This window comes from Antennarius striatus, chromosome 24, assembly GCF_040054535.1.
Source record: "Antennarius striatus isolate MH-2024 chromosome 24, ASM4005453v1, whole genome shotgun sequence".
Lineage (NCBI taxonomy): Eukaryota > Metazoa > Chordata > Actinopteri > Lophiiformes > Antennariidae > Antennarius > Antennarius striatus.
Window position 1 is genome coordinate 7809891 of NC_090799.1, and position 18264 is coordinate 7828154.

Below are 18264 nucleotides of genomic sequence, written 5' to 3' on the forward strand. Positions count from 1 at the left end.
AGTAAGATGCATGGTGCTCCTGAACACAACATTATTACCACAGCAAGGTAATGTCTCTACTCTGTGATGGCAGCACTTATGAGACCTTGAGGCAGAAACAAGGATGTGTCATGGGCTCGCCGGTGTCTGCCATTCTGGCCAATTTCGACTATTTACAATCAGATCCTTTCGAAACTCCCCAAAAGAACAACTCAGCAGTTTAACCCAGGTGATGTGTCTCATGCTAATGACTCTCATTAGTATACAAAGGCTCGGTGAAACACGCATTTCAATGACCACCCTTTGACACCCCCATCAACCACTGTTGAGGAGCCAGGCGGGTCTCGACAATGGTTGTTGGAATGTTGATAGCATTGACCACACCCCACAGGGTTAATAAACTGGAACTAGATCAGCCACCACCAGAACTGGAGAAGCCTCTAGAATTAGAGGAGAAACTTCTTCAAGAAACTTTCTGAAAGTCCAATGGATTGATTTAAACAACTTATGAGAACCATGACCTGGATTACTGAAAACCTACACAGAAACTCGATACATGCTTTACATGCATGACACTGCTGCGGTCTATGTGTTTCTGCTCGACAGGTGGGGAACAAGTACAGAAGATTGAAAATTCAAAGGCCTGAAAATCTCCCCTACTTCAGCAGCTAGAGCTCAACTATGACTGCAATTCCATCTGACCTATATGCCACTCTCTGTCTCTTTTCCTTGCCCTGTCTCTATCCCTGGTATATTTCCTGTCCCACCCAACCAGTCAAGGTGGATGACTGCCCTCGAGAGTCTGGCTCCGCCCTCCAGAGTCTGGGCCCTGCCCGGAGTTTCTTCCTAAATGAAGGAGTTTCTCCCCACTGCTCTTCTACTCTGGAGGCTTCTGTTGGGTTTCTCTGTCTGTTAAAGCACTTCAAAATGTCTGCTGATGTGATTAAGAGCTATACAAATAAAAGTTGATTGATTGATTGATTGATTGATTGATTGATTGAAGGGACTAGTACTACTGATTCTCTGCTCAGACCTCATTCAGGGCCAGATTGTAGAGACTCGTTCTACTCAACAGGATTCTTGGATGTCCTTGTGATTTTTGCTTGCTTGTCCTTTTTTGGACTGATTTTCTGACCGGCTGTTGTTGGATTTTCTTATTTTTTCTTAAAGCTGAATGTGGACTTCTCTCTACTTCTGTACTATTTTTGGGTCAGTGCTCCTCGACTTCAGGAAGAATAGGAGCACACCACAACCACTACACATCCTGTAAGAGGTTGTAGAAGAGGTCGGAGGACTATAAGTGCCTGGGTGTGAAGATCAACAACAGACTAGATAGATAGATACTAGACTGGAAATCCAATGTCGACGCTGTCTACAAAAAGGGGGTGAGTAGACTCTATTTCCTGAGGAAGCTGGGATCCTACACTGTATGCAGCAAGATGTTGAAGATTTTCTATCAGTCTGTTGTATCCAGCATACTCTTCTTTGCCGTGGTCTGCTGGGGGAGCAGCATCAGAGCCAGCAATACCAACAGACTTAACTAGCTAATAAAGAAGGCTGGCTCTGTGATTGGCTGTAGTCCGGACACTGTGGAGGCTGTGGTGGAGAGGAGGACTCTGAACAAACTGTTATCCATCATGGATGATCCCGCTCACCCTCTCAACCACACAGCGGAGCTCCTTCTCCAACAGAATGCTACAGCTCCGCTGTCAAAAGGACAGGTACAGGACATCATTACTGTCACAAGCAATCGCTCTATACAACAGTCTGAAATATCAGATAGAGTTCCACCAGTCTGAGCTTTTAGATATGACTTTCATTAGGTCCTGTGTATGGCCACAGAGTGCCACACTTAATTATAACTTAATGCTTGCCATGCTTGGGTACTATTATTATTATTGTTGTTAATACTTTTAATATTATATTATTATTCCATTTCCCTATTGTCTTAATTCTACTGTATCTATCTATCTATCTATCTATCTATCTATCTATCTATCTATCTATCTATCTATCTATCTATCTATCTATCACACCTGTGGACAGAAGGTGTGGTAATTTTGGGACTATATGGGCATCTTAGCAAAAGACAAGCTGTTTTCTGGTGTGTGTTCGTGTGTGTGTTTTCGGACTGAAGATCTATTTGTTCTGTTTTTGAGAATGTTGAGGACAACCAGGAGGCTATGGAGCAGATGATTCTTTGAATATTTGCCATAAGGAGGAGGTGGGGGGCAGATGAATGGTTGTCTGATGTGTGGAAATGATTCACAACCTCGGGATCTTACCATCCCGAGGTACGTATACGCACATGTATTAAGGACGTACGTGTTATACGTACACATATATGTCGGGTAAATGGAGCTTATTGTCATGCTCTACAGACTGTTAGCATTAGGCCAAATACCTTTGCCGTGTCGGTGTCTGTGGGCCTGAGACCTGATTAGGACATCTTTATCTTCTTCACCATCTTCATCTCCTTATCGTGGCCAGCACAGAAAATTAAATGTTTCATATCTTTTAAAGTTTGAGACGGACAGAGAAATCGAAAAATTCACATTAATATGAATTTAAATTATTTTAATGTTCAGCTGTTTTTAATGTAGATTCATGGGGCCTACAGCTGATCCAAAAAAGTCAGCCTGTTAATAGTTTTTTTAATGATTAGGTAAAACTCATTCCCTCCTCTTGTTTGTTTGTTTGTTTGTTTGTTTGTTTGTGACCCCATGGAACCGTGGCAGAGGCGCCTTCCTGTGCGGTACGGTTTGAACCTCTGCGCACAGCGGCGGTGCGCAGCGCAACTTGCTCCAATACGTCCGCAAAACTTTTTCGCACCGTTCGTTCACTTTAAACGTGGTAACAGAAGTAAATGACTACGTTACCCCACCATACGGGGTCTGGGCGCGTCATCTGACGCCGCGGGGCGGTTCTTCGCTGGATACGGAGAGACGTAGACACGGAGCCGCACGCGCACAGCTGGATGGTCGGGAACGTCTCCGGTTCGCAGGAGGAGGAATCGCCTCTGAGAGGAAGCAGCAGCGGACTTCACCGGCTAACCGGTTTGAATGCGGTGAGGACCGGATCGGCGCTGGTCGCGACAGACGCGATGGAGTCTCTCCTGGACAGCCTGGCAGCGGAGCGGCTCTACGCTCCCGACGGAACCAACCTGTTGGACCTGGAGGAGTTCAGCGACGGAGACTTCCTGTCCAATGAGGTGAGTCCTCTCACCCGCGCCGCTGACGTGTGAGTGAGATTAGGATGGTCACGTGACTGATCCCCTTTAGGGTGTTCGCGTGCGCGTCCGCATGACGTTCACGAGCATCCAGCGGGAAGCGCGTTCCGGCCGGAGCCGGACCTCAACGGGGGGGCGTATAGATCCTGACTGACATCCTGTGTGTGTGTGTGTGTGTGTGTGTGTGTGTGTGTGTGTGTGTGTGTGTGTGTGTGTGTGTGTGTGTGTGTGTGTCTGTTGGGTTGGGGTTGGGGTTAGGGTCCGTTGGTGACTCTACTAAGGCCAAATGAGTCTCTACTGTATTTTGAATATAATCTCAAGCTGCATCAGTGTTTAATGTTAAAGATGTTTAAAACAGCATTTGAAGTTTCGTTTCAAAATGCGTCATTCCTGCCACCAACCTTTGTACTAAATGTTTGAAGTTTCATTCACATCTCAAGTAAACAAAGCAGTCAGTGGGCACAGTATCCCGATGGATGGGTGGCTGTGAAGGTGTGTTTGAACAGTTAGTTCGTAGAATCCTGGATCATCCTGCTCACATTTATTTCAGGTAGTTCATGATTGGTCATAATCGACTTCAGTTTCATATTGTGTGTTTGGTTGTAGAGACAAGTTGGTTTTGGGTACCTATATGTACATGACGTCTTTTTTTCAGCCACCTCACTATCATAAATTGTGCATGATAAGTTTCTGGTGCCCTTAGTAAAACCTTAATGTGACATAAATGCAGACAACCCGCCTCGTGTTGTCATACAGGAAATGATCTGTGGAACATCACCTTCAGTAGATCCATATAAGTGTCTTTATTTCAGTAGAGGAAGAGTTATTGCTGTAATGATGATAGAAAGTGGCAGCACTGAGTCCATCATGGTTATCAATAGGATCAATATATTGATTAATGAATAAAAGGCATGCAACATGTTTCCAGTTGTTTTTCTTCCCAGTTTCTACCAGTGAAGGGCGAGGGCTTCTGACACTGAAGTCTTGCCTTTATGCGTTTTTCTTTTATAACAGACCTCTATTCTCGTCAGTGAGTCAGCCGCAGTCTGCTTGTGGTTTTAACCCCCCCATCTTACCCCCCCATCCTGTTCTAAATACAGTTTCTGCTCTGCTCTGAAGCAGCTCAGCTGGGAAAGGATGGAAGATCGACTCATACTGACTGGAGCTGATGTTCCTCCCCCCTCAGACACAGAAGTGTTAAGACCACGCCCACAGGTTACTGGAGTGGGAGGGGCGTGGGGGGTGGGGTGTTGGGGTGGTGGAAGAGCTGATGATGAGGAGCTGATGATGAAGAGCTGATAATGAAGAGCTGACGATGAGGAGCTGACGATGAGGAGCTGATGACGAAGAGCTGATGATGAGTAGCTGATGATGAAGAGCTGATGATGAGGAGCTGACAATGAAGGTGAAGGTGTGTCGCTGTCCTGGTGGAGCATGGACGTCCACAGAGAACACCTGAACAGGTTCACGTCTCTGGGAAACGGGATGAGACTGAAGCCCAGAGGCAAAGTTTATCTTTCCTGACTGAAGTCCGTCCATCCATTTCCTTGACAACAAAATGAGTGTAGTCCAATCCCAACAGTGTACAGATAGACGCCCATGGGTCCAGGTGTTAATGGTTCCAATCTCAGCGGGCTACGGGCAGAAGCCGGGGAGACATACAGAATTCCCACAACCTTCCTGCTATGAGGCGACAGGAAGGAGGTGTAACTTTAAGTGGAAGTGAAGACTCCACCCTAAAGCATCAACACAATGAAATATGGGTATCACTGTAGCGCCACCTAGTGGTAACAGGAAATATCACAATTCACCTTTTGGAAGACTGATACGGAACACATTGCCCGGAAATTCACAAAGGACAGTGGAACAAGTTAGTGATAAAAAGTGTTGTTTGGTTGTTTTTTTTTGTTTTTTGTATTTAAACGTTAAGATGTTTAAACAGTTAAAGGTAAGAAAGGATGAAGCACAACAATCACGCTGATGCTCTATGGGTCCAAAAAGCTGACAGTAACATCAGTTTTGCTTCATTATGACTCTTTCATGAGGCACATTTTCATAGTTAATGTAGAATCTATATTAATCAGAATATCTATGTTATAGATGTTCTGATTTCATCAATACGACTCAGTTTATTATTATTAATAATATTAATTATCCTTTATTGTCCCACTGTAGAATATGGACAGGGTTCAATTAGGGATGCGAACACTAAGGATATATTCCGGCCAGAGAATCCTTTTATCAGCTTTATTGTGAGCAGCAGGTATATCTGTGTGTGTGTGTTTGTGTGCGTGTGTGTGTGTGTGTAGTCTAAACAGAAACAGAAGGAGAAAAAGCGATAATACAATGAGTATAACAGTCATATAAAACTAACAGTAACATTTGTAATAAAGATGTAAAACAATAGCATTACTGTACCTATAAACACATTAAAGATGTAAACAATGCAGTAAATACCCAATGAACAGTAAATGCACAACGTGTATGCACAGTTACATATAAACACAACGAGAGCATAACTCTAATTATACACGTTACAAGTCATGAACAACAGGTTACAGCATTTAACTGCACCAACTAGTCACACAGGCCCACACAGAGAAACTACTTAAGGTTAACACACATACACTGAAAAAATCTCGATTATACATTATGTAACTGTAGCAATGAACTTACTCAGTGTCCATAAAACGCACACAAAACTAAGAACGAGAGTTCTCCGTGTCTGCTTTCATCATCTCCAAGCATGAACACATTAGCAGCGCGTTGCATCCGCTGTTCACGTGATGGGGCGTTCCAAGCGCATCTTGTAAATACTAGCGCTGAGCGAATAGGCTTACAAGACACCCACAGTGGGTAAATTTGTGTGATTGTGGCAGCGGGGGTGGGGGGGTGTCATACATAAATACTTAAATAATATACATACATATTAACATATGCAACATATGAAATATACGTATTCACATATTGTAAACATATTAACATATATCATATTATCAGAAATTTACAATTATATTTACAAAACTATACACTACAGACTACAGAACTGCAGATTATACTGGTCATCCGGATTTAGAATGTTTTGTTCTCTGAGTTCTTTGAGTGGTCTGCTGGGAGGATTTCTGGTTATACAGTGTGACGGCCGTGGGCAGGAAGGACCTGCAATAGCGTTCCTTCACGCATCTTTGGTGAAGCAACCTATCGCTGAAGGAGCTCTCTAGTGATCTTAGTGTGCCCTGCAGAGGGTGAGAGTGGTTCTTCATCATCGATGACAGCTTGGCTGTCATCCTCCTCTCCACCACCACCTCCACTGAGTCCAGGGAGCATCCTAGGACAGAACTTGCCTTCCTAATCAGCCTGTCCAGTCTCTTCCTATCGGCCGCAGTGATGCTGCTGCCCCAGCAGACCACCCCATGAAAAATAGCTGAGAGAGTCTGCTCTGACCCTTTTTATAAAGTTAGTGACTGTTGGTACTCCAGTCCAGTTTATTGTTCAGGTTAACACCCAGGTACTTGAAAGAGGACACCACCTCGATGTCCGTACCCTGGATATTCACCGGTGTAACTGGGTAGAATGATCGCCTGCGGAAATCCACCACCAGCTGCTTGGTTTTACCTTCGTCCATCTGGCGGTTCCGCACCAGTCCACAAAGTCCAGCATCAGTTCTCTGTACTCTCTGTCGTCCCCATCGGTGATGAGGCCGATGATTGCAGTGTCATCAGAGAACTTCTGCAGGTGACATGTGGGGGAGTTGTAGGAGAAGTCTGCAGTGTACAGGGTGAACAGGAACGGAGCCAGAACCGTTCCCTGTGGTGCCCCCGTGCTGCAGACAACCGTGTTTGACACACAGTCCCGGGTCCTCAAGAACTGCAGGCGATTGGTCAAGTAGTCCAATATCGAGTCCGTGAGGTGATGGTCCAACCCGGTGATCTCCAGTTTGTCCCTCAACAGTGCCGGTTGTATCGTATTGAAAGCACTGGAGAGATCAAAAAACATGCTCCCAGGCTTCTCCAGGTGAGACAGTGCTCGATCATGAAGGAAAATGACTGCATCATCCACCCCGATGGCAGGCTGGTAAGCGAACTGGAGTGGGTCCAGTGATGGGCTCACCGGGGGCGGAGATGATAGAGGACCAGACGCCCCAGGGTCTTCATAAGATGGGATTTTAGCACCACCGGCCTGTAGCTGTTTAGGTCCTTGGGGTGCGGGGTCTTGGGCACGGGAACCAAGCAGGACGTTTTCCACAGCTGTGGAACGAACCCTTCTCAGCTTCAGGCTCATGTTGACCATGTGTCCAACAATCCCACACAGCACAATTTACCTAGTTCATACTAAAATATATATAAATGTAAAAGCTGGAAAACCTGTTGTGCTCTGCAAAAGTGTGAACTAATCATTTTTGAACTGTTAAGCCCTGTGGACTTGGGTTAAAGTGGGCAGGTTTGAGGAGCTTTTTTTCTGTTTTGAAACTAGTCCTCATCTTATCCAGCTTTTTATTTTACAGTGTCAATACAGGAATACCTCACAGTTCCAGAAACATCATCTCAGAATTGTTCGATGGATAATGACTTGTAGGTGAAATGCCTTTTGAGGGGGTTTTCTCTGCTTCCTTCACAAGCAGAGACTTGATTTCCAGAGCTGAAAGCTGCAGCAGTGGAATGATGGAGCATCATGAGCGTGTTCAGTTCCTCTGCAACGTTCCATTGCGGAAGACACAAACTCCAGTGTGATATTAAATGACTTTGCTCAGAGTGAAAACAGTTTAATTAGTTACAACAGTTAAACCACAGTTAAAGCAGTTCTAACACAGTTATTACACAGTTATAACCAGTCACCCTGCAGCAACAGGAAGAATGTTACCAAGTTCATTTGATCCAGAGAGAAGCTGCAGGTCTGAGGAAGTTAGAGCTGTGGTGATGTCATAGCTGTAGGACTAATCCTGTGATTCTACTGGTGTGTAGCTGTAGGACTAACCTATTCTCCCTGGCAGTTCTTTGAATGTTATAACTTGTTTCATATTGTCTCATTTCAACATGAATTTATTTCAACATAATTTCTGTTTGGTTAAATAACAGTCATCTCCAGTCACACACACACGCATGCACGCACGCACACACACACACACACACACACGTACACGGTGAGGCCAGGAGAGCTTGATTCATTCCTACTGTCCTCTAGTCTTTTTACCCAGAAACAGAAACCTGATGAATTATTACTAATAATTATTGATAATTACATCTTTATAGTAATAAACCCATTGGTTTGTCTTCATGTTCATATTCAGTTCCTTTTCTTCTGCGTCCCTCTTCTACTTCAGTGTTCTCTCCGTTCAGACCCTGTACTCCAGTTTTAGAAAGACACACCCGTCTCATTTGCATTCTTGTCACCGATTGGCCACTGCTACCAAATGGAATCTGAGCCGGCATGTGTATGTGTGTGTGTGTGTGTGAGAGTCAAAGACACAGAAATTGAGACAGCACTAGTTTTTGATTGAAGGATAAATATGACTACTTCCTAAACAAACACACACACACACACACACACACCACACACACACACACACACACACACACACACACACCACACACACACACACACACACACACACCACACACACACACACACACACACACACACACACACACACACACACACACACACACACACACACACACACACACACACACAAAACAACATAAGCTTTTCACATGTGCCTTCTTTTCCACACTGAAAACATGAACTATTCCCATCTGTCAGGTAGTTTTGTTTGGAAGTGAATGTCTGCCAATGCATATATAATATTTCCCCTTTTTTTAGCCAATAACAGTTTTTCTTAAAATTAAAACATAAAACCTTTGGGTTAGGGTTAATGCCATATTTACTATAAAACTGTGAATCAACTCATATTAAATGAATTTCTGAGGATGTTAATGTCGCTCAGGATTATTTTCTAGAGTAATCTTTTTCTTTATAAATTGTGTAAAAAGTCAATTTTCTGTGCTTCACTCTTATCTTTTTTCAATCTACTGGGTCACTGCCACAGTTTATATTCAGCTTTGTGGAATATTATAAGAAGTGATTATTCTGAATCAGTGTGATATGCTAATGGGTGCTAATGGCGTATGGCTGGAGGCCCGGGGACATGTGGTTAGGGTTAGACTGTCTCAGGCTGCTGTTAGTGAGTTATTGTTGCATCAATGGTGAAACCTGCCAGAGATAGAAGTCACTCTCATTTTTTGTCCATTTTAGCCCTGAGACCCCTGACCTATTTTGGCCGTTTTTTGGTACATTGATATTTGTCTCTATATACCACATTAAAAATGATTTAACATACCCATGCTTGGTATGTTTATCTTCAATACAACTTCAGCTATGTGAAGAGAGAGAATTATTTCCCTAAAACTTACTATATTGACATATTGGGGCAAAATGGACCAGTCATATTCGAAAATGTAAAAGCTGTATTTTATTGCACATAAAAACCAAAAACATGCTCATCAATTTGATTTTGAACTCCAAAAAGTTTGCCAAAGGCTTCGAACATAACCACATACAGTGTTTCACTTGTGCCACTCCACAAAGGAGTTTTTTAAAATAAGACACAGTGCCACATAAAGTGCATGAATTGGGCGGCATTTTTGCATCACATGACAGAATGCACCAATCACGAGACATGTTCGAATCACGTGAATACATGCATCACCGCTTTTACGATGGCGACTATATGGACATAAATACAGCTCCTGCCATCTGATTATAAGAATCCATTTGAACTGCTTGTCTTAGATCAAATGTAAACAATCATATCTTCGGTTTTACGTATGCAGAGACTGAACCTACTTTAATTACCACCAACAAGTGTCCTGTTTTCAGCTCTTTCCCAAACATTGTCACTAAAAATATTGAGCGATGTCTCACGTTAATAGTAATAATAATCAGATTTTTAAAGTGCCTTTCATGAGCTCAGACACTGTCCAGACAGTAAAAGCAAAGGAGAGGCAGGTGAAATGGGTGGAGCAGCTTAATGGAGGTTAAAATCTAGTTAAAACAGGTAAGTTTTTTTACCTGTTTCTTGAAATAAGATAGTGAGTTGGAGGTCTGGATGTGTGAGGGGAGGGTATATGAGAGAGTGTGGCCGCTATAGCAAAGTGAGGAGGTTGGAGTCAGACTGTGGTGGGGTGAGAAGCCTCTGCAGGGGTTTGTCTCTGTGCTCTAATTGATGAACTCATGGATGAATTGACCACCTAGAATGAGACCAATTCCTTAGATGAACTGATTGCCTTACCACTTCATTGAGACGCGAGGCTAAGTGAGAGACAGAGGGATAGACTTGGTAGGATGAGGATGAACCCTTTGACTCATACCTCATCCTCCTGCTCAGTGTGTTATTGACTGGTCGTGAAGATCCTTCTTCTGTGCCCCCTGGTTACCATGACTCTAGCATGTTTTTTGTGAGGAAAAGGCCCTCTCTCTTACTTCCACACCAAGCTTACGATTGTGCTACTGACCTAATCCCTGGTGCCAGTAGTAGACTATATAACCTCTCCAAGCTTGAAAAGGAAGCTTTGGATAGTTTCATTTCCAATTCTCTGGTACCACTAGGGGTACCCACCCCTTCCTCTTTGTCAACAAGAAAGATGGAATGCTCGGACCGTGTCTAAACATTGCTTTTGCATACAAATTGCAGCTGAATTTTCATCAGATCTTTAGTTCTTATAGATGACTGTAATGTGATATCTGTCGAGTTCAACATTTTCGGATTGCAAGTTCACCAGCAGCAAATACAGACTTCCAAAACAAATTGTGTATTAGTAAAATTGCCAAAGATACACTATTGCATGATTACAGTATATTTAGATGAAGTAGTAACCAAGTGAACTCAGGCCCCATCCACACGTAGCCGGATCTCTCCAAAAATGCAAGCTTTTTGTTGCTGTTATGCCTTCCATTCACACAGCAACGCAGATATCCGGGAAGAAAACGCAATTTTTTGAAAACGCTGGCCAAATTAGAGTTTTTGAAAATGCCGGGTCTGCTTTGTCGTGTGGACTTTGTAACCGAAACCTTTTCTATCCAGGGGGTGTGTTCCTGCGACAAAAAACTATCAGGTGTGTGTGACACATGTCTACATGTACACACAGAATGGACGGAGTTATTTACTGACGTATAACAGCTCCAAACAAGCTTGACAATTGAATATTTGTTCGTCTGTTTCCTTCTTTATATATATGTATAATTTATTTATTCATTCATTCACGTTCCTCGCCAAAGACGCAAACACCAGTTCTGGGTCAGACCAGGATGTGCTGCTCCCTGGTGGAGAACTGTGTGAAGGAGGTCGTCCTCCAGGAGGAACGACTTGAATTTCCACATGTCCGGGTCCTCTCTCCTGTTGTTCTCAGAGTTGTTACGGAGTTGTTCTGCTTATTAACGTGTTGATCAATGCACTTAAGCGGTTACGTGTCTACAGAGATTTTTTTCATAAACGCTGTCGTGTGGACACAAATTTTTTTCTATTCGGGCAAAAAAAGTTGCGGTTTCAAAAAGATCCGGCACCGTGTGGACATGGTCTCAATCTCTCAATGATAATCATTCCTGAATTATCTGTTTCTGTCTCCGTGTTTTCAGACTTTCCCAGGAGATCAGATGGAGGACTTCAGCAGTGAATTATTCAACAGTTTCTTCGATGACCATCTATTAGAGCGACCCCAACTGGCAGAGAGACCTTCATTCTTATACATGGAGATAGACAGCAGTCCAGGTCAGCTCCTCCTTTATTTATAAGAAAAATGAAAAATGCCATTCAACATGCCTGTGCATGTACTTCACATGAGCCTACACGGAAATCATGGATTTGTGGTTGAATTGAAAGGAAGACCATGTCAGCTTTGGCATACAATGCCAGAAATTACTGTTGTAGTTTTGACCTTGACTATTCATTCACATCAGGTGCTGTAAAGTTGATAAGGCATCAGTATATATGGTAACATAACTAATATGTCATCAGCTAACAAGGAACTGGCTGGGCTTTATGTTTTCACTTTATGTATTTTCAAATGTTGGGTTCAACAAATATTTTTAGTTGTCAAAGCAGACCAGCTTACACTAACAGTCAAAAGGTTGGACACACCTTCTCATCTGATGGTTTACTACATTTCCATGAGTATTTAATTGTAGATTCTCACTAAAGGCATTGCACTACGAATGAAAACGTAAGGAATAATGTAGTGAACAAAACTGTGGAATAACCCAAATCTTGTTTTATACTTGGACAGCAGTAGCTCAGTCAACCAGGTTTTGGCTCAAGACCAGCGTGCAACAAAAAGTTTGGAGTGTGAACTAGTACCTGGAGAAGTGTCACTTCTCCTTCTGAGCACTGCCAAGGTGGCCTTGAGCAATAAAAGTCTAAGATTAAGATTATCCATGGATCTTAGCATGGAAAATGTTTTTGAGAATGTTTTTGAGAATTCATAGTCTCACAAAAGAAAATGTGAGGCTATTGAATTGTATTGATGTGATATACCTATACATAATCTTTATCACTATTACTGTGCAGGCGTGATGATGCTCACACCCTCTAACTATTTACTATTTACGACCAATGTGTCTTTCAGTCCTATCATGTACGACTAAAGGGGAGAACAGTTATACAGTGAACACCTGCAGCATGTCTGAACGACTGAACAAGATTTTGTCAGACAGATGAAAGGTAGAAGTGTTTCATTCTGTATTTGTGGCTTTTTAAATCGCACAGATATTCAAGCAGAGCACAGCTACTCTTTGAGTGAAGAGTCCGCCCCCCAGAGCCCGGCCTTGTCAGTCAAAATGGACCAGGAGTCTGGTATGTCAATGTGGTCTTCAGTCTGTTTCAGTATGTTTCCTGGTCCCAAGTTTAGTTTGGCTCTTAGTCATGCTGGCTGTGCTCCTTTATCTCTCTTGTATAATATTTGGTAAGCAGTCAGGCTGTCTGCTGAATTGGGTTAGGGTTAGAGGTTAGGGGTTAGAGGTTAGGAGTTTGGGGTTAGGGTTAGAGGTTAAGGGTTAGGGATAGGGGTTAGGGTTAGAGGTTAAGGGTTTAGGGTCAGAGGTTAAGGGTTAGGGGTTGGGGTATGGTTAGGGGTTAGGGTTAGAGGTTAATGGTTAGGGGTTAGGAATGAACAGCCTGTTGAGGAGTACGAAGTGCAATTAGCTGTATCCAAGTTTAATGGTCGGTCTGGAATTCATAACTGTGATTTTCAGATCCAGGCCTTTTTCTTTCTGACAAATCATTCTCATAATCTGCCCCTCTTCCTTGTCTGTCTCCGCCCATCCTCTGCTGTCACTGTCTGTACCTGTCTGTTCTTTCTCTGCTCTCCATTTGTCCTTTGGATCCTGCTGCTTAGACAGTAGGATCTTAGTCTGAACAGTTCTCCTCCAGTTAAGCCCTGCCCACCTAACTCTCTCTCTGTCTCTCTGTCTGTCTCTCTCTCTCTCTCTCTCTCTCTCTCTCTCTCTCTCTCTCTCTCTCTCTCTCTCTCTCTCTCTCTCTCTCTCTCTCTCTCTGTCTCTTTCTCTCTCTCACTCTCTCTCTCTCTGTCTCTCTCTCTCTCTCTCTCTCTCTGTCTCCCTCTGTCTGTCTCTCTCTCTGTCTCTCTGTCTCTCTGTCTATCTATCTCTCTCTGTCTCACTGTAATCACTGTAAGTCTCTCTCCCTCTCAGCATATGGTTTTGAGCTGGCAGCTTTAGTCGAAGCAAGTGAAAATCTGCGTTTTTGAATTTCTCTCGCTCTCTCTCTCTCTCTCTCTCTCTCTCTCTCTCTCTGTCCTGTTTTCTATCTGTTTCTCTTAATCAGGTTAAATTCACATTATTGGTCTGGATATCAGATTTCCAAAATACCAAAATGACCATAAAGGTCCAGTTCAAATGAAAAGCAGCTGCAGGGATTTTATTCTTTAAGGCATTGAAAAAAATCATCATGAATTAATGAGTGTCAGAGTCACCATCACATCCAATCCAAACATGTTTGCTATAGTTGGAGGAAGTTGGAATGCAAACATGAACCAATGCCAAAGCAAATAATCTAGTTCTAAACAGTACTCACCAAAATGTATAACTTCTGGAGGAACATATCAAATTGACAATAACATTCATTTTAAATATATATAATAACAGAATTTTGTTCGTCCCACTGTGGGGAAACTTTCATGATTGCGGCAGCAGGATCCAGAGAGAACGAAACAATAAGATAGATGGCAATAGGATAGAGTGGTACCAGCACGTCTGGTCTGCTCTTATCAGCTGCATTTATGCCGCTCCACCGGCAGACCACCGCATTAAAAATAACTGAGGCCACCACTGTGTCGTAAAATTTCTTCAGGACTGCCCCCAGGATTCCGAAAGACCTTAGCCTTCTGAGCAGATACAGTCTGCTCTGACCCCGTTTGTACAGTGCATTGATGTCCACAAAGTCCTGGATCAGTTCTCTGTACTCCCTTTCATCCCGTCAGTGATGAAGTCGACAATTGCAGAGTCGTTAGAGAACTTCTGCAGGTGACAAGTGGGGGAGTTGTAGGAGAAGTCTGCAGTGTAGAGGGTGAATAGGAATGGAGCCAGGACTGTTCCCTGTGAGACTACCTGCTGCAGACTGCCATGTTCGACACACAATACAGGGGTCCTCACAAAGTGTTTGCGGTTGGTTAGATAATCAAAGATCCAGTCCGTGAGGTGATGGTCCAACCCGCTGTTCTTCAGCTTGTCCTTCAGCAGTACTGGTTGAATTGTGTCGCAAGGGCTGGGGAAATCAAACATGATCCTCACAGTGCTCCCAGGCTTCTCCAGGTGAGACAGAGCTTGTTGTTGGAGAAAGATGACAGCGTCGTCCACCCCAATGGCAGACGCTCCAACTCACTTGAATAGGTGTCCAAAGATCCTACTCAGCTGGTCTGTGCAGGATTTCAGGAGTCTGGAGCTGATGTTGTCTGGACCTGCAGCCTTCCTCACCTTCAGCCTCCAGAGGTCTCTCAGGCCTCTCCAAACCCCGTTGACATTCTGCTGCAGCTGGTCCACAATTTTACTCCTGTAGTCGTTCTTCCACTCGCTGATCTTCCTCCTCAGCTCCCTCTGGACAGCCCTCAGCTCATCCTTGTTTTGTGACTTAAAGGCCCTTTTGTTCTCCTTAAGGCAGACCTTAATGTCAGGGGTGATCCATGAGACTAGCATCCTCCCCGTGAGAATCACAGAATACATCCTCCTCTGTTCTGTGGAAACAGTCCTTCAAAACCTCGTCAGCCTCGTCAGACCATCTCCTCACTGTGTGGAACTCATCTGATTGCCTGTGTACGACTGGTTTGTAGACAGGCAGATAAACCAGGCTGTGGTCCAGTCTTTTACTGTCTCTGGTGCAAGCGTGTCACACACTGGGTGAAGGTGGGCGGAGCGGAGGACCGGGAGGCATGATAGAAATCCCCAGAGATGAGGACTGGGGGGGGGCAAACACAATAACATGCGAAAGTTCCCATGGCAGTTAATATGGCCACACGTTGACCACTAACAGTTCATAGTCCCTACAGCATTGCTGCTTCTTAACAGTGATGAACCCAGGGTTCCACCACCTATCGTCCAGGGTTCCACCATCTATAGTCTAGGGTTCCACCACCTATAGACCAGGGTTCCACGAACACTGCCACCCCTCCTTCTTTCCTCTTCCCATTTTCCCTTGTCCTGTCTGCCCACACCAGATTATTTCTGTCCGGTGTAGCGGACGTACCTGGAGTCATCCTTGTCAGCCATTCTTCCGTAAAGATCATGACGCTGCACTCTCACTTATCCATCTTATTGGGGAGGGGTCGTAAATTCCCCCATTATGATGGACGGGAGGACAGGTCTGAGTTATGAGTTAAGACCTTGTGGTATGAGGTTAGGGTTGGGGGTTAGGGTTAGAGGTTAGGATTAGGGATTAGGTTTAGGAGCTAGGGTTAGAGCAGGGGAGGGCAACCTTAAATGTTCAAAGAGCCAAATTGGACCAAAAAAACTAAAATCAAACCTGTCGGGAGCCGCAAACTCTAAGAGTCTATATTAGCCTACTATCAAGTTGATTAAGTAGTCTACAAATGAATGATGAGATTCATTATTTATTTTCCATGCAACGCATCCTGGATAGAATGACGCACCACGTGACTACTCTGTTGTACCATATTTGGTGCTTTAAGTTTACCTTCCATTACTATATTACTGTATTATGATTTGTTGCATTGATGAACACATTAAATGTGCTCCCAAATGCAGCTCACATATCGATGATCGCTCCTAAATACAGTAATACCCATTCAGTGTGTGATGGTGATGGTGTCTCTGGACTCTTTCAGGGAGGGGAGGTGAGAGAGCCTCACTGTCCATCCGTGATGAATACAGTCAGCTTGAGCTCCAATGACAAAACAGTGTTTCCGCTCCTGGAGACTTTTATTGAGCATGTTTAGGTAACGTGTTCTAAACAAGCAGTGCTATTAATTCCATCATTTCTTCTTGCGGAGTTTACATACTTTGCACAAAAGCGCTGTCTGTTCAACATCGATCACATCACAGGACTCATCACGTTTGATTGGTAATGCTGGAGTTGAATTAATGTCCTTGATTTGCTGATTGGTGATGTTGCGTGTTCTTTCCTTCACTATCTTTGCGGAGAGAAGCATGCCTTACTTTCTGTATTATCTCTGCTTTGTTTTCATTATTTTAATGAATGACTCCTTTGTGTAATCACCAATCATCTATTGGCGATATAGATGATTGGTGAGAGCAGGCACCACACAGGGCACAGTTGATTTCTGGCATTCAATCAATAACTTGTAGCATTACAGAACATAATTTCGTGCACAACTTGGTTTTGTAGTTCAGTGTGCTCTCCAGAATCACTTCCATCTAATGGATGCGTCCTCCTTCAACAGAGCAACAGGCACTTCTCTGGTCCTGAACCCGGTCCCAAGTTCACCCTTTATCAACAAAACCTGACTTGCAGACAAGGCCATACACACATAGTATTACACATAATAAGGTTGAACAAACCAAAACAGGAACACACTTGTTTTTGGTTAATGATAATAACTAAAGTATTCACATTGCGATTATTAACAGTGCAATTAGCAGTCGGAATGGCTGGCGCGATTCATGTGACCAGCACAAATAGCATGGCTAACAGAACCATCCTCACTAGCGCAGCTAGCATGTTTAGCGTGGGTAGCGCAATTAGCACGGCTAGCACGTCTTTCAATTCCCATCTAATCTGTATGAACTCACATACAGTATATGCACATACAGTATATGTGTACTGACAAGCAGTGGACCTTGTTCACTGAGTGGTCGCTGCGCTGCTGTCCTTTGTTAAAGAGAATGTGGAATCCTCGTGGCTCTCTCACAACTTGACACGGACCGGCAGCTTGCCCTCCAGGACAACATAGTAGTGACGCGGCTGACGGCAAGGAGTAGACCCAACCTCAGGTGGCCAAGGATGACGGGAGTTTCACCCGATTAGTCCAATCGAGTGATGTGGCGGGTGATGAGTTCAAATGAGTCCCTCATCACCCGCCCACTGTGCTGCAAACCAAATACCACTGCTTTCTAAAGCCAGGGCTACAATCGCCTAGGACTATACAGCGTATCTGAGCTGTCCTAAAAGGTGGTTGACTAAATTTTTAAACATCGCGATAACATCGATAACGTAACAAAATGTATAAACAACTTATTTACAACAATAAGTTCTGTTCTTTAAAATTTTTAGCTATGATTAGAATATCTGTCTATTTTTTTCTTTTAAGTATTATTTTTTTATTTTTGTGATTAATCTCCAGGGAACCGCAAGGGAGGCGCTAAAGAGCAGCATTCGGCCCTGGAGCCGTAGGTTGCCATCCCCTGGATTAGGGGTTAGGGTTAGGGGTTCAGGTTAGGGTTTTCCTCACAGTGTCTGGGCACTGATGGTGAGGAGTGGAGTGACTTCCTGACAGAAATATCAGATGCATAAAGATCGTGACAGGTGTTCAGGTGTCATGGACTAATGTTGTGAAGGGATGTAGGTCAGTTCTAGA

General features: G+C 43.7%; 1 protein-coding gene across 2 annotated transcripts in view; it reads left to right on the forward strand.

Annotated features, from left to right (window-relative positions):
* Positions 1-2920: 2920 nt before the first annotated feature.
* The window catches only part of creb3l1 (cAMP responsive element binding protein 3-like 1), a 55165-nt gene continuing 39821 nt past the window's right edge, over positions 2921-18264 (forward strand). For both annotated transcript variants that reach the window (XM_068309033.1, XM_068309034.1), the window contains exons 1-3: positions 2921-3190; positions 11840-11972; positions 12966-13052. In XM_068309033.1, coding sequence (XP_068165134.1) covers positions 2957-3190; positions 11840-11972; positions 12966-13052 — 454 coding nt within the window. In that variant the 5' untranslated portion in view covers positions 2921-2956. The remainder of the gene's footprint in view (positions 3191-11839; positions 11973-12965; positions 13053-18264) is intronic.